Below are 14,852 nucleotides of genomic sequence, written 5' to 3'. Positions count from 1 at the left end.
TATTTGAGCACCTTCAAATTCATACTAATTTACTTATACAGCATTTTTAAGTGTTACAAAGTACTCCACAAATGAGAAAACAATAGGATTAGATAGGAATAGTCTGTGATAAACATCTGTAGAAAGTGATCATGGTGCAATGTATCCCTGCCCCATAATGGCATTTTTAAAGCTGTGTAAACAGGGCTTCACAATAAAAGGAATAATAATTACTGGTTGCTAATTGTAATTAAAATACAAATAAGTGACTGTAGATTATGGATTAAAAAGTGTGGTTTTTTTTGCAATAAAAAGAATGATACAATCCTCATAGTCATAAACTATTCAGGAACACAGAGGTCCACCGAAGCAAACTTATACTGAAATAAAAAATGATGTCCAGTATTTAATAAATTAAGCTTTTATTGCTAAATTCATGAGTTTTTCCCCACATATCTGCACTACTTTTAGCTTTCCAAATGACTGCAGGCAGTTAGGTGCTTCATCTGAATTACTCATCTGCAAATTATGGAGTAGGTGTTTTAGATAAGCAAAGATGTGTTAATCTGTTAGGCAATGCAGGCATCTTCACGTGTTTCTGGCCAAGTCAAACACACACTGTCACTTGGTCTATGCCCCCCCCCCGCTAAAGATTTTTATTATGATCTACAGAGAGCTCAAAAACCGCCTCACTATAATTCATGTGACGGAAATCCGTTGAGACGGAAAACTTTAACCCCTGAGAATAGTGCTGGAATTTGAGCTGTGAGGAAAGACTTAGATAACACACCCTCATCATGAGGAAGAACTTTTCCATGAGCGTATAATGCCAGCCAGAATTTGGAAAGTTGTACTTCCTTCTGAAAAATTGTGTTCACCAGGCACTTCTGGTTCATCGGTATGCAGGTATGTGGACAAGACTGTGTGTCAGAAGTGACCTGTGAATATCTATCCATCCATCTATATCTAAATATCTCCTTCTCTCTCTCTCTCTAGAAATAGATACATAGAGATATAAAAAGATTGAGATATAACCTCAGGATTCTTCATGTTCGGCAAGAACCCTGAGGTCAAGTCCAAGGCACCCAAGGGCGATAGTTGTAATTGTTCTCTACTTCTAGGAAAGTGAAAGGGTTGTGCAACCGTGAAGTGATGAGACAACGTGGACGTTAAGCTGTAAGCCACCACAGGCTATTTCTGCAGCGTTCTGTTTATGTGCCAGCCAGGTAGACAGCATAACAGCGACAGGACCTTTTAATCCCGACGCAGCACACCCAAGCTTTATTTAGAGTGGTTGTTTTTAAAATAGTACAGTTGGGACTGTTCTACTGTAGTGCCAACGTCTATCAATGGCTAAGCTAAATGAAGGTCAAGGTAAACAGAGGAAGCATTTCTTGGAAACACCTCTAGGATGACAGACATTTGGTTTCTCTTCCATCTTGTATAGCAGCCGTTCTGACACGTAGGCATCAAAGTGATCCATCAATGGACCGAGACAGACGGGGCCTTCTCCTTTCCTTCAGCTAGCCGTCTGACTCGTAGGACCTGACTTTTAACGTGCCACTTACTGACGCCACATGGTGTACACAACACCATTCACCTCTTAAGTCTCACTACTAGTGTTATCAATGAAAACCAGGTCTTTGTTGTGGTTACACACAACTTTTAAGTGGACAGCTTCACAGGGTTTGGCAGAATCAACAGGATTAAGGGGATTTAGCTGGAGGGCAAAACAGCGGAAAAACCAACATGTGGAAGTTTGTGTATGCATTGTCTGGGAGTGTGTGTGTTTTGAGTTGGGGCTTTGCCTGGCATATGTTGTCCTGTACTCTACCCACACATCAAACCCTCTGACCATTATCTAATTTGTTATTATACATGCTGCTATAACAAGCACCCTTTGTCCACCATCTCAATGTTTTCACACATGCTGCTTTTAGGGAACACAATCCAAACATCATCTCAAACATGTCATGTGTCAATCAAGGCCTCATAATGCACTTACATTATTCATTGTTAGCTATAGTTAATAGGGATGGTGGAGGGGTAAAGGGATGTTTTAGGGCCAATGCAAGAGGCAACATGCCCCCCTTTCTGAGTAAAGGGGAAATAGCTGAGCTGAGCTAATATGAAACTCTTTGCAGGGGGTCACTGAAGTAGTTTGCTGCTCGACAGGAGAGAAATGTTTATCCTAACAGTGGTTCTGGCTTCATTATACACCAAGGCCTGCCCTCTCACTCAACCATGCCAGACTGTTTACAGTTCAGATCGTCCATAGAGATACCGTGGGATGACGAAGATGAAGTGTGTGTGTGCGTGCGTGTTGGGGGTGGTGGTGGTGGGGTAACGTAAAGAGCAAACCACAGTTCAGTTCAGAGCGAGCACTGGGTTTCAACCCTGCTCCTGTGTTTAGTTTGGTTCCAGTTCTGTCCCACCGCCTGCTGATTTACAGTCTGATAACGACTCTATGGATGAACAGCCAACGACACTGTTTGTATTTACACAAGCGTTGGCATGTTTGGATCATACACACATAAAAATGCTCCCGGGTAAATCAAGGGCATTCATTCAGGACCAAGAAGATCTGCAAATGTCTGTAAGGAGAAGGCCATATCTGTAGCTACTATACTAAGGTTAGTGCTACTGACATTTCATCTTCCGTTGTGACACAATACAGGAGGTGGTGAATTTTGTACAATTAGCAATATTTGACTTTTTTGCCATTGCTCATCTGTAATTGAGCAGTGGTTAGTTGTAAAGGTGCCATCATGTCAATAAAATCTTCAAGGCCTTTATAGATATACTGGTCTGACGGTCCTTCCAATGTGTTGTAAGAGATTGTCAACAGAGATACAGTCCCATCAGTGACTCAAAATGAGGACCATCAATCTCTAGCTGCCCCCTCACCTCAATTCCCACCATAACCACTGTCCTGCATGACTGTTACTTCTTATGAAGCCTACTCAACTTTAAGCTCCTAGAGTAATAAGCACATAATTGCCTACCATCAAAGCCTGGATTAAAGACACACCACAGTTAACAACGGAAAAGGCCCTAAACAGATAAAAGACAGTAAGAAAGTTTCTCCACTGAACAAATGTTCACCACATGCTGCAGCCCTATATAACCAGACCCAGCCTGACTGACGCAGTAATCAGATAGGGCCTGCTGCAACATCTAGACAGATTAATGTGAGCAGAACTCTTATCACATTATGGTGTCTTCAGGTGACTAAGCACAGAGGCTGGTTTACACCTGAGCATGAGCTGTAAAGGATTAAATAGACGGAGGAGCTGGATGCATGAGAGGATTTACTGAAGTGGTTGTCTGCTGTGGCCAGTCCGTGAACCAGCGGCTTAATGTGACACCAACATGAACAAAGATGTGATCTTAGTTGGTTAAATCCAAGGCGCTGAGGTGCAGCTTGGCCAGAGGGATCAGCTAGGAGGAGCTTAATAATGCCAAGCTTCTGATTTTTTTGCTGATAGTGGGTATGAGATCGGGTTATTATAAAAATGTTCAACTGATTTAGGCCCACAACACCTCTAGAAGGCTCAACTGCAGAACCACACCCCTCTATATGCACACTCAGCACCCATCACACCTACACTCATCTACAATATACTTACTCGACACTGACAATGCATCTATAGGAAAGCTTACAAACAGCCATAACATCTCATCCTATAATTTCCACACTCGGCATCAATCTTCAAAACAACAGGCTAATGGGATGGCAGGCCTCTCTGGCTTGAAACAGCCGTCTCAGCAGCTCAGAAACTGCCTTGTACAAACAATTATAGTTTAGAGGGAGGACTAACCCTGCTAGCCTGAAACAGTCGACTCAGCAGTTCAGAAACCACACTGCATCAGCAAACAGACTTAAATAAAAAAGGGGCTATGAATGGTGTAGGACTACCTCCTTCTGCTACCATACCCATGTACTCATAATATCTAAGGCTGCTATCCTAGTTAAGAGATGGATTTTGATACTTTATGTCTCACCTGGCATCCTTTTTTCCAGCCACAACCGCTGGATGCTGCTTCTGAAGCGGCCTTTATTGCCTGACGTAAACCCTGACCACGAATCTTTAACTCTGCTAATAGTTTATGGATGCGTCTATAAATCCACAACACCCAACTTCCACAGTAAATACCCTGCCTAGTTCTGTGCACCTAAGTTTCTTCTCATATCCCATCTTCTACCATGGTTTCTTATGGAGCAGTGGACTCTATAAAGGAAACGGCCCACAGTGTGATGGACCACAATACCAGGTCAAGTCTTAAGATGGCACTAGCTATCTCTGGTGGGACTGTACTTTGTTGGACCATACCTACATGCATTTCACAATTTTACATTCTGAAAGGGTATCTGAGCACAGAGGGCAGGTGTGGTTTTCACCTAGCCACTGGTTGTGGCCTTAAGGCAATAGCAGTAAATCATAGGTTGGTCCAATAATTAAGCTAATCCTAAATGCCTCCATATTCCTCATTTCCAAATAAGCTTCTTCCTCTCTATACTTCCCCAGTTGATATATTGTCCCTGCTTGAGAAGCTGTTTTGGCATGGCTTGCAGTTTCCTGATGTATTTGCTCCACTATCTATTTAGTCTTTTCTAAGGGTGTTGGTTAAAGGTTTTCTTGTGCCAAGACCTTATCACACTTGTCCAATGACATCTCTATGTCTAAGTTCCCATTGCTTAAAGGAAAATTCCATCCTCAGACACTGTTACATATATCATCGGCCTGTCATGTTTGATGCATTCCTGGAGTTATTTTGTGATGAAGTGCTTCAGTTTCCAACAGAATGCCTTTAGGCAATGCCCAGTGATCTTACATCCAGCCGTTGGTTTTACATGTAGCAATAATGCTAGCTTAGTGATCGCGTTAGTAACGGCAAGAGAGTGACTTTTCCCCAGTTGAGAAAAAGCAAGAGTCGCGCCCCTTACTCAAAACATAACAGCTTTTGGCCGCATTGCATTTTGATCTATTGAGGCTACTGACAATGGAGAAATCGGTATCTTTTCCTCTTCTGATGGATTTCTCCCTGTATGCTTTTTGGTCAGTCTCGAAAGAAGCCTTTTCTCTTCGCTTTTGAGGGACTGACACCAAAACCTGATGTTTACTGTTGATATTTTAGATAGTTGAAAAATGTTCTCCTGTTAAACATCGTCTACATTTGGCCAGTTATCCACGGGAATAAAGAAAAATACACCACCAAACAACAAAATGGTGCCAGGAATGCACACACATCGGCCATAGCTGTTTAAGTGTCAAAGTGTTTCAGGGTGGATTACTCCTTTAACGCCTTCTTTTCTGCCCAGTTGCTAGAGAAGGTGAAACTCTCCTTACTATTGTGTCTTTAGACTTATGTCTCAACTCCAATATTTTGCATATTTGATTTGTTTGTTAGGCTAGATAGAGGCAACTCAAGGACCCCGTTCCCATACTTTGGCACTTCAAACCATTACTAAACATGCAAGCTTGTCAGTCTCCCTAATTTTTCTCTGTTTGTCCAGTCATTGGCCACATGTGCCAGAGTGTAAGTCCAAACTGTTGACACTACAACTTGCTGACACTGATCTATCTTTGCAGTCTAGGCATCTTATCACATGCCGCCTTAACCTCTGAATCTACATTGTCTGCATTGTTGGTGTTATACCATCATTTAATCAACTTTTTAAGTTTCATCTTGTCTGATGACGGGCTTTCTCCTGTATCTGGAAATGCCTCTTCATCTGAGTAGAATCCTTCGGCTGCTACCTTCCCCTCAGCAAATAAGATGATTCTTGATTTGCATGACTTTACCTTGATCCTAGTCTGCTTTACGTTATTATACAACTTGGCAAGCAGCCTTTTTGTACAAAGTGCTGCTGTCCATACATGTCCTGATGGATGGGAGGCAAATCCCTCTCTGCAGCCCTTCCCCACCTATAACCCATTTTTATGCTCTAATGGTTACCTCCATTGTCATAATGAATACTAAAGAAGAGACTGAGGACGCCCATCATACCAATTTCGAGGCAGTGCCATACTAAGGTAAATTCCAACGCTGTGAAGCATAATTGTATGTCTTGGAAACAGGCTTTAACCAGATTATGATATTTGGTGCCCTAAAAAAACATAATCAAATGTTACCCACAGAGGGTTGTGTGGTAGCAAGCCTTTTACAGGCCTAGAAATACAACATGGAGATCCCCGTTTTGTCGTTTGGCTGATTTACTTTGATGCTAAATTATGATGTAGAGGTCTAAAGACCCAGAGGAGCCTTTCACACTGATGTGTCAATTAGCTTGTTCCTTTCCAAGTAGTTTGCTGGCCTCCATGCTACCACACTCAAGAAAATGTGGCCTTCTGCATTCAGGAGACATGTGCTGAAATTGACCTATATGTATCTAAAGACTTTCTCTTCTGGAATTAGAATTCCTCCTGCTCTAGACAATGATCTGGGGATTATTTGCTTCTACCATGCTACTTTTATAAGCTTCTATAACACTCTCGGGACATCTGGTGTACTGCTGTACAGCCGGTAGGGGACTCCATTAGGTCCTGGGGCTGACAACAATCTTGTATGTCTTGGTGCATTTTGCATCTCCCTCCACTTTGGTGGGCGAATGTCCATTTAGTGTTTTGCTTCTTCATCTGGGCGAGATCCAATCTGTATTGAATTTATGCATTTCTCTATAAATGCATGGCTGTTCTAAGTTAAATTCTAGCATTTGCTCTCTCGCTTTCAGGCTACCACCGTTTTCCTTGATAAACAATTTGACAAATTTAAAGAGATTTGGTAGTGGTGACCATAGTTATAGATAGTATCCCATTTTATTTGCAACTGTTGCCATTAGCCAGTCTAGTGCCATTTTCAAAATCAGTATTAAACATGTACCCACTCCTTCTTTTCATTAGTCGTGAGCCATTTGACTGTAGGTTTCTGCCCGGTGATCTTTTCCTTCCTTGGCTGCCACCCCACCCTGCCCTCCAGACGCTGCATTTGAATGACTACCTCCTTAACTACAGGGCCACTGATATCCTGTGGACTGTGATTTGCAGAATGCTGCTGGACTTCACCCAGCTTGACTTGACTGACTTCTCAAGAATGATCTATCCGTTCCTTATGTGCATACCACAAGTCATTGACTGTACACCGGATACTTCTACTGAATTTCCCCAGTTAGCAGATGGTTATATCAGGACTCACTGAGGGGCTTGAGGATGTTGGGCGCGGTCTCGTCTGCGGTCTCCCCGTCAGACTTGTCTCCCTCCACATTCTGCTCAACTCGTTCCCGCTTTTCCTTGTGGCTAGGCTTGCGTCTGTGGCGTCTCCTCCGGTGGTAGCTCTTGGGCACATGCACGCCGATGTACACAGTGTGGTGACCTGCCACAACACAATACAAGGAATGCAGGTCAGATTACACTCAGTTACCAAAGGAAATGACATTAATCCTGCATGCTGGTAATCCGTATCACCAGTGGAAGACCAAAAACAACAGGGATTGCTTATGTGAGGAATACTGAATCGAGGATGACTAGACATATAAAATGTGTTTGTCAGTGACAAGGCTACTTGCCAATTTGTGGCTTATAGTGTTAAATTGAAACAGGTAAAAACTATTCAGTGACTGCTGGCAGATTGTTGGTCATTTCCCAATCAGGAAGCGATATGTCTTCAGTCAGGCAGACACACTTTGGATTTAAATAAATGCCAACTACTTCCTGTACAGCAGCTCATACAGGAAATGATGACTTAATGTCTGCAGGAAGTAATTACAGACACAGAGAGAGAGAGAGAATGTAATAGAGCTATCTCTAGTTTATCCTCAATTAACTGTGAGCATTCAAATATTGGTTTGACATGAGCATCGACCTCACAAGCACTTCCACTTACAAATAATGGTGGGCTTACCTGCCCAGGTTGTCTGTAAAGCAACCATGTATTTATCTACCCATTTAACCAAACAAGCCTGAAACATGTCTTGTGGGTTCTGAATAATATCTTTCACACTGCATGTGTGGTCACAGTGGAAACCGAGGTACAACATCCTCACACATGAGCTGAACTTAAGGAGGGATTTCCACCACAGACTCTTACAGGGAAGTGAAGGATCTTGCAGCTAATACTGTGTATACACACAGCCTGTCGTAACACCCAACTCTGACGTGATTCTCTTTGTGTGCACTCTTAAGTATAGGTCTGTGAAAAATGTGAATGTGTGAGATAAACCCATATGCAATTACATGTGGGCGTCTTCAAATCAATCCTTACATGACTTTAGCTGATGGCCAGCACTGGACAGGATTACAATACTTAACATCTTCATGTAGAGAGTGTTACCAGCTAAACCTGTGTGTTCTACATCTTAGATACGAGTATGAGAAAACAATACATTCAACCTGAGGAGAGAGCATTATGGGATGACGCACGGTGGTGTGTGTGTGTTTGGGTTTAGTTTAAGCAGTTAGGAAACAAACGGATGATTTAACATGTGTATCACCCTGGTAATTTGCTGGTATTAATCACTGTCTCACCTTCCACCTCCTCTTCATCGCAGACATGTTTGACAAAGGATGCTCCCCTGTCCAGGACCGCTTCATCCTCCACCCTGCAAAGTATGAGGGGAAAAAAAAGCCCCAATGAGAATAAAGTCAAAAGTCACGACTTCGGCGGGGATCATATACAAAAAGAACACGATCAGTGCAAACACTTGGCAGGTGTGACGTTGAGCAAACACACACACACACACACCTCACTCTGGCTCATTCTTTAGTCGTGTTTAACTTAATGTATGTCAACTCAAAGGACTGCGGGTTTCATTATGAGGCTTTACAAGTATGCTCTTACTTAGTACAGCCTGCTGTGAGGAGGTTCTCTATGGATCACCATTGAGAAGCATGCAATGTGCTCGCAACTACGCGGGTTTGAGTCCAGTTTATAGCCTGTGCCCTATGTCATTCCATGTCTTTCTCTGTCATCTTTCCCCATCACCACCCACAGTATGCTGTCCAATAAAAGCCTGAATGCCAAAAATATTGTTCAAAAGTAAAGAATGAACAAATGAATTCAAATCGTCTCATTAATTAAAGGCAAAATGGTTTTAACTGTGTCATTTTCACCACACAATCCAATAACTGATGTCTGCTCTTCATTCAGAATCCACTTTTATGCCCAATGAGGTCAAAGTCGGGTTACCATGAAATACAATCCTGATAATGACTCCTATTCACAACCTTCTTATTCAACGACCCACAATGTTGAATATCTGCCTGACAGACCAATTCTCTTTTACTTTGGGCCTGTCGAACTCTCATTGTGGCGCGACAATGAAAGAGGACAGACAATCCACATGTTACAATGAAAGCAATAACATCATGACAATATAATTTCAGACTTCATCATCATCATCATCATCATCATACACGTTGCGTTGAACAGTTCTTTATATGAAAAGGAATGCAGAGAGAGTTTAAAAACATGGATGTATAACTGCAGAGCAATACTGGAAAACCAGCTTAGCATGTGAGCTTTCATCTTTCAATGAAAGGCCAAGTGCATTAGCATTTTGTAATGCTAAGGCACATTCCCACATACAGACCTCCATGTGTCACCTTCCCACGCACCCACATCGATACAATCAAAAAAATTCTCATTGAGAGCAAGTATAAATTGCACAGCCCCATCATCACGTTGAGCCAGACCTGCATTATGAATGATTTTTGAATGACAGTCGTACTCAGGTTCCTGGTTCATGCATAAGGTCTTATGTCTAGTTCCTTGTCCGGACGTCAGAGCTACCTTTCTAGGCTACATGACATGCAGTTTCCTTTGATCACCAAGCCATCTCTTCCTGGAAGGTTAGGAGAAGGAATGTTGCTCCTCCAGTCCAGCAAAGTGGAGGCTAATGCAGGCCCTGAAAGGTGGTTTAGGCCACATCATGTAGCTGGCCTCTATCTGAGAACAAGGAAGGAAGGAACATACACATGTTTCTTACTGAAAGAAGTTCTTTCCCTGAGGCTTACATATCATTACACCAAGAATGTATCTTCTGTTTCATTGTATCAATCTCCACTGAGGCAAACACAGACAGGTTGGATAGCCTGTGTGTAGATAAGTCTGTCTGTAAATAAATGCTTTTCTCCATACTGCATACTGAGGAGACCATGCAAGCATGTCAGTGAGGAGGAAGGAGTTCAACTGCCACGGCTTATCACAACAACTTAGATGAAAAAGAAATATTCTGATGTAACCTGTATATCAAGAATGCACATATAGACAGTTTCTCTTTCAACACTGAGCAATCTCTGACTGACATGACACAGCGAGAGAAATGAGAGGATGGGAGCAGTGTACACAAACTGCTAAATAAACAAAGTCAGGAAGGATACAACTTGTTCCTCTGATAGCACTGCAAACTCATCTGCATTTCCTGAGCGGACCGCCTTATCCATTCATATCTGGCCTTGAGAGAGATAGAGGCATGACGCTGATAGCGAGCATAATGTTGAACCATCAGCTCCCAGATCAAACAAGTGATGAGGAGTGGCCTGGCACGGTGCCATCTTCCCAAGCAATACCAATAGATCGACTAGCCTCTGGCCTCTGTGCCCTCCTTTTATTTTCTCATTGTTGGTGAAGAAAAGAAAAGGAGGTTCCCACAGTGTAATGTGTGGAGAGGGATCAAAGGCATCATTCAGCTCTAGATTCCATTGTGTTTCTTTAAGGAGGTAAATTAGGGAGGTGTACAACTGCTCATGATGTTCTGCTGTTCTCCTTGTACTGCATCTTCTTGGTTCTCTCCGGGACACGGTGTACGGAAACACAATCTGCTACACGGAGTTGCTTTTGTCACACTGTTGTCTTTTATGAGGGACTTGGCCTCAGACGATTTTAGTAAAACAGTCTCCAACTTTGCCATTTAGCCAGTCAGCTTTTACTGAGAAGGAACTGTGAAATGCCCATCTTCGCACCTGCAGACACAGAGGGAGAGCATGTGTGCTGCTGGGTGCACACATGGGGTCATATCTGTTCCCAGTAAGACTACAAGGAGACAATCTCATGAACAAGCTATGATGAAAACCAATTGGATGCAGTTATTCATTTCCTATATAACCTTTATGCATATTTTGGGAGACAAGTTTCAAGGATCTGCAGGACCAGGCCTTATTTTAGGGGAAAACTTTTGAAGGACACAGTCATGTAGCATTGAGCACTACATCTACCACAGGTTCTTGAACAAAGTACCAATGTGTGGGTGATGGTGTGTGTGTAGAGGCAGGTCATGTAACATAGTGAGAGGGCCTTCAGAATACCACCGGCCACACAGGAGAGCATGGGTAGCTCATGTTGCAGGTTTTCTGCTGGCTATACCGAGTCTCTGGGAGCACGTTAATCACTCCATGCCGACTGCTCTGACACGGAGACCCTTATGAGGAGCATACCACACAACACAGGTGGCGCGCAGACACCCAGGGCGGAGGGGAAGTGAGGAGAGTTTGGCATTCCCATTCTGAACGAGTGCCCATATCAACACAAATGAGGCTTGTACGGAAAGCGGGGTGTGATGGACAGGATGTGGTGAGGTGATGTAGAGCCAAGTGTATCAAGCAGTTAGGCAAACAGAAAATCTGAGGTTAAATAAATCGAACCCACTTTTCAGTAGGTGTAAACTAAGATTACCAGAGATAAACATATAGATTCATAAAATGTAGTGAGGTTGCCCAATCTAAATAGGGAGATTCAGGGGATGCTTATCTAGCATAATTCATAGTTGGAAAAATGGTGGAGAAGAGAAAATTTATACAACTCATACAGCTGTTTACACAGTTGGCTTCTGCTTCGAGGATTCAGGAGAGAACATTCATATCACTGTCATCCCAAAGACATTATGGGCGTAAGGTCAAGACAGGACAGTAGTTCGGGTCTCAAGAGTGTTTCAGTAGTGGCCTGATCCAACACACATTAGTGCAAATCTAATGTCAGTAAAGGGCACAATTAGTGAGTTGATCACCAGGAATGTAATTATTAAAATTCAGCTATAAAACATAAATATGATCCTATTCTACTTTGCTAAAAATTAGGCAGTAGACCATAATTCACTTGTTTTTGGTGGTGTGCCATCATCTTGGGAAAGAACATTGGCTGTGCTTTAGGAACAAACAACAGAGGCTGCATCCATTTCTTATATATATCAAAAGATTTGGCAGATAGGGCAAGATCCTATAACTCCTCACGCACGTCATTGTAAATGCTGGAAATCTTCTTGAGCTCTCTTTTCATTTCCTGCAATGCCTTGCTCTGGCCCCGATTAATAACGAGAGCTGGGCGAGGGTCACAGCAACCAGCTGCACCCATCCAGCACTGGTTTTTGGTGAACTTCTCACTTTTCTCCTGCTCTTGGTGACCTCATGGGACTAGATAAACCTGCCGGTGCGTGAGGAGCCGGGATCAGCAGCTCAGGATAAGGGATCATCCCCATCTCCTTACAGAATGACGCACCGAATCCCACCGGCCAGGTCCGCTGTGAGGGGCCTGAAGCTCGGCCTCGGGATGGGGACCCCAGGACAGCGCACCATCAGCCAGCATTACATCGATGCTTCTATGAGCCTTAAGAGCCAATGAGTTGGTGATTTTATATTAATGCAGTATGGTATGTGGTGGCAATAATTTGTAGGCTTGTACATCTAATTGGATGGTGTTAAAAAATAGCTCAGTCAGTACAGAGAGTAGTGATTCGTTAATGAGAGAAGCGACTGATAATAGATACATGTCAGGTATACTCAGGTGACCCGGGACCTTTTATGCAGTAGCCTACTCGATTGTGGCAAGTGACTGACTGCCTTTGTGGTCTTGACTTGTGGAATTTCCTCCCACAAGCACTTGAATGGGTATGAAGCAACACATGGATGTCTGATTGCACAGAGCATCACATCTTCCGTTCGGCGCTGTACAGAAAGAGCACTCATGTGCAACAGGATTCCAGTCAGCAGCGCCAAGAGGAAGAATCACACAGGTAAATGGATGCCATGATGTGAACAGAAGAAACATTTCCCCATTGTGACAAGATTTCATAATCACTCCAAAGACAAAGGCACAAAAGAACGAGGAATCACCTTGTGTTTGTTTTTTTTTTACAGTTTCTGCCAGCATTGTATAGGCGGGGCCCCCACCCAGCCCAGGTAATGGTAAACTCGCTGAAAACAGTTGTCAGGCTACTCTTGGTTTCACTAATCGCGGTTTTGAGGGGGTGTTAATGACGCTTTGAGGGACTGCGCCCCACCTAGTGAATATTATGAGGGGGTTAAGGCTGAGAAGCATACCTGATACTGTAGCTTAGTCCTAACAATTACACCATGCATTTAATTATAGCTAACCTTACACTCATTGCAGCTGAAGATACTGTTACCAAACAGTTGAGGAGTCTGATAGTGCGTACAGGCGCATGCAAATTTACGCATGCTTCGTGGGATAGTCACCCTGTTGCGGCTCTGGCATCCATGTCATTGCGCAATCTGGACGCTCATGCCCGGCCGGCCCACGCTGAAAGCGGATTTTTTTTTGGGGGTGTCAGCTATTCGACCGCATGCTCCGTGAAAGTTGGGTCACACACGGCCTAACCTACCGCCCTATTCATTAATTTTTCAACAGAGCAAACCATAACACCTGGTCCGCGCTCCGCATGTCTGACTAATTGGTAGTGACAGCTCATTGGAAAACAGATTACCAGCCTCTCACAGTCACATAGCGGTGCGGCAACCGCGGCTTATCCAGCCTCTTTGCGTTTGCGTTACTGTGACTTAAATGAATGGGAATATTTATTGCCGAGAATATTATAATAAAAAGTCCACAAGGCATAAATGTCTAATACCATCAAGTGCCATGCAACCCCACGAGACGTTCAACGACCAGATTTACGCACAAGCAGGATCCTCAAATGACACTGGATAACACGCTGCATGCGCACAGTTCCATGTTGGAGGAGCTGAATGATATTCACCTGATAACTAAGTTACCTAATTTCACCTGAACAATAAGTAGCATAAACTCGTGCACTGCATCATTGATCATAACCAGACAGACTGTTAACTGGAGAGTTTCACAGGGAAACATAATACTGTCAACTCACTTGCTTTTGTCCGAACTCATGTTAACGAACTCTGTCTTCAAAGATGATCCAAGAACTCAGCGTCCAGCCGTCTTGCTCTGCTGACGTTGCGTTAGTACAAAAGCAGGCAAAATCTGGGACCGATTTCGGCCGGTTTTTAAAATCTTCGCCAACTCAGACGCGCTTTTTCAACGTGGATAAAAACTGCGCTCTCGTCTGTGCTGGAACTATCTCGCAGGAATCAATGTTACTTCGTCGACTCTACAGATTAAGTTCAAAACGCAACACTGAAAACTCATATCGCGCTACACTTTGTCAGACAGACCACGCCGAGGTACATCCTGACGAAAACGAATGGTTTTGTATTTCGCTGGAAGTGTGTGAGGCGCGTCTGAGCGCAGCGTGTCTTTTCCCATATTTAAAGTACCATCCCGCCTCCGCCGTGACGCCACCGCTGGGGGGGTGGAGGTCAAAAAGTTACACTTGTGTGGCGCATTAAATCTTCACTCGTCATGCTTCCTCACAAGTGTTCATTCACCATGTATTCCGGCCAGTCAATCAAATAATCAATCAATTGTCATTATGTGGAAAAAATAATAGAAGAAAATAATGGCAAAACATAAAGGAATCAAAGCTTGAAGCAGTTCATGTGTTTGGATATAACAAATATTGATTACATATAATGCCAGCAGCTTCAGTACCTGGACCTGTGTAACGTAGTATCGATAAGAAATGCATTACAAAGCATACATTTTAAAGTCAGGCGTGTTTATTATGG

The 14,852-nt window shown here is 43.2% G+C and overlaps 1 protein-coding gene across 1 annotated transcript in view; it reads right to left on the bottom strand.

Annotated features, from left to right (window-relative positions):
- LOC139921728 (electrogenic sodium bicarbonate cotransporter 1-like) overlaps nt 1-14,389 on the bottom strand; it is a 38,464-nt gene extending 24,075 nt beyond the window's left edge. The window contains exons 1-3 of the mRNA XM_078288361.1: nt 14,096-14,389; nt 8,505-8,578; nt 7,177-7,353 (exon numbers count right to left, since the gene is read on the bottom strand). Coding sequence (XP_078144487.1) covers nt 7,177-7,353; nt 8,505-8,578; nt 14,096-14,115 — 271 coding nt within the window. The 5' untranslated portion in view covers nt 14,116-14,389. The remainder of the gene's footprint in view (nt 1-7,176; nt 7,354-8,504; nt 8,579-14,095) is intronic.
- Nucleotides 14,390-14,852: the final 463 nt, after the last annotated feature.

The sequence above is a fragment of the Centroberyx gerrardi genome, chromosome 2 (genome assembly GCF_048128805.1).
Source record: "Centroberyx gerrardi isolate f3 chromosome 2, fCenGer3.hap1.cur.20231027, whole genome shotgun sequence".
Classification (NCBI taxonomy): domain Eukaryota; kingdom Metazoa; phylum Chordata; class Actinopteri; order Beryciformes; family Berycidae; genus Centroberyx; species Centroberyx gerrardi.
The sequence above is the reverse complement of the archived record's forward strand: the minus strand, read 5'-3'. Positions and strand labels throughout refer to the sequence as shown.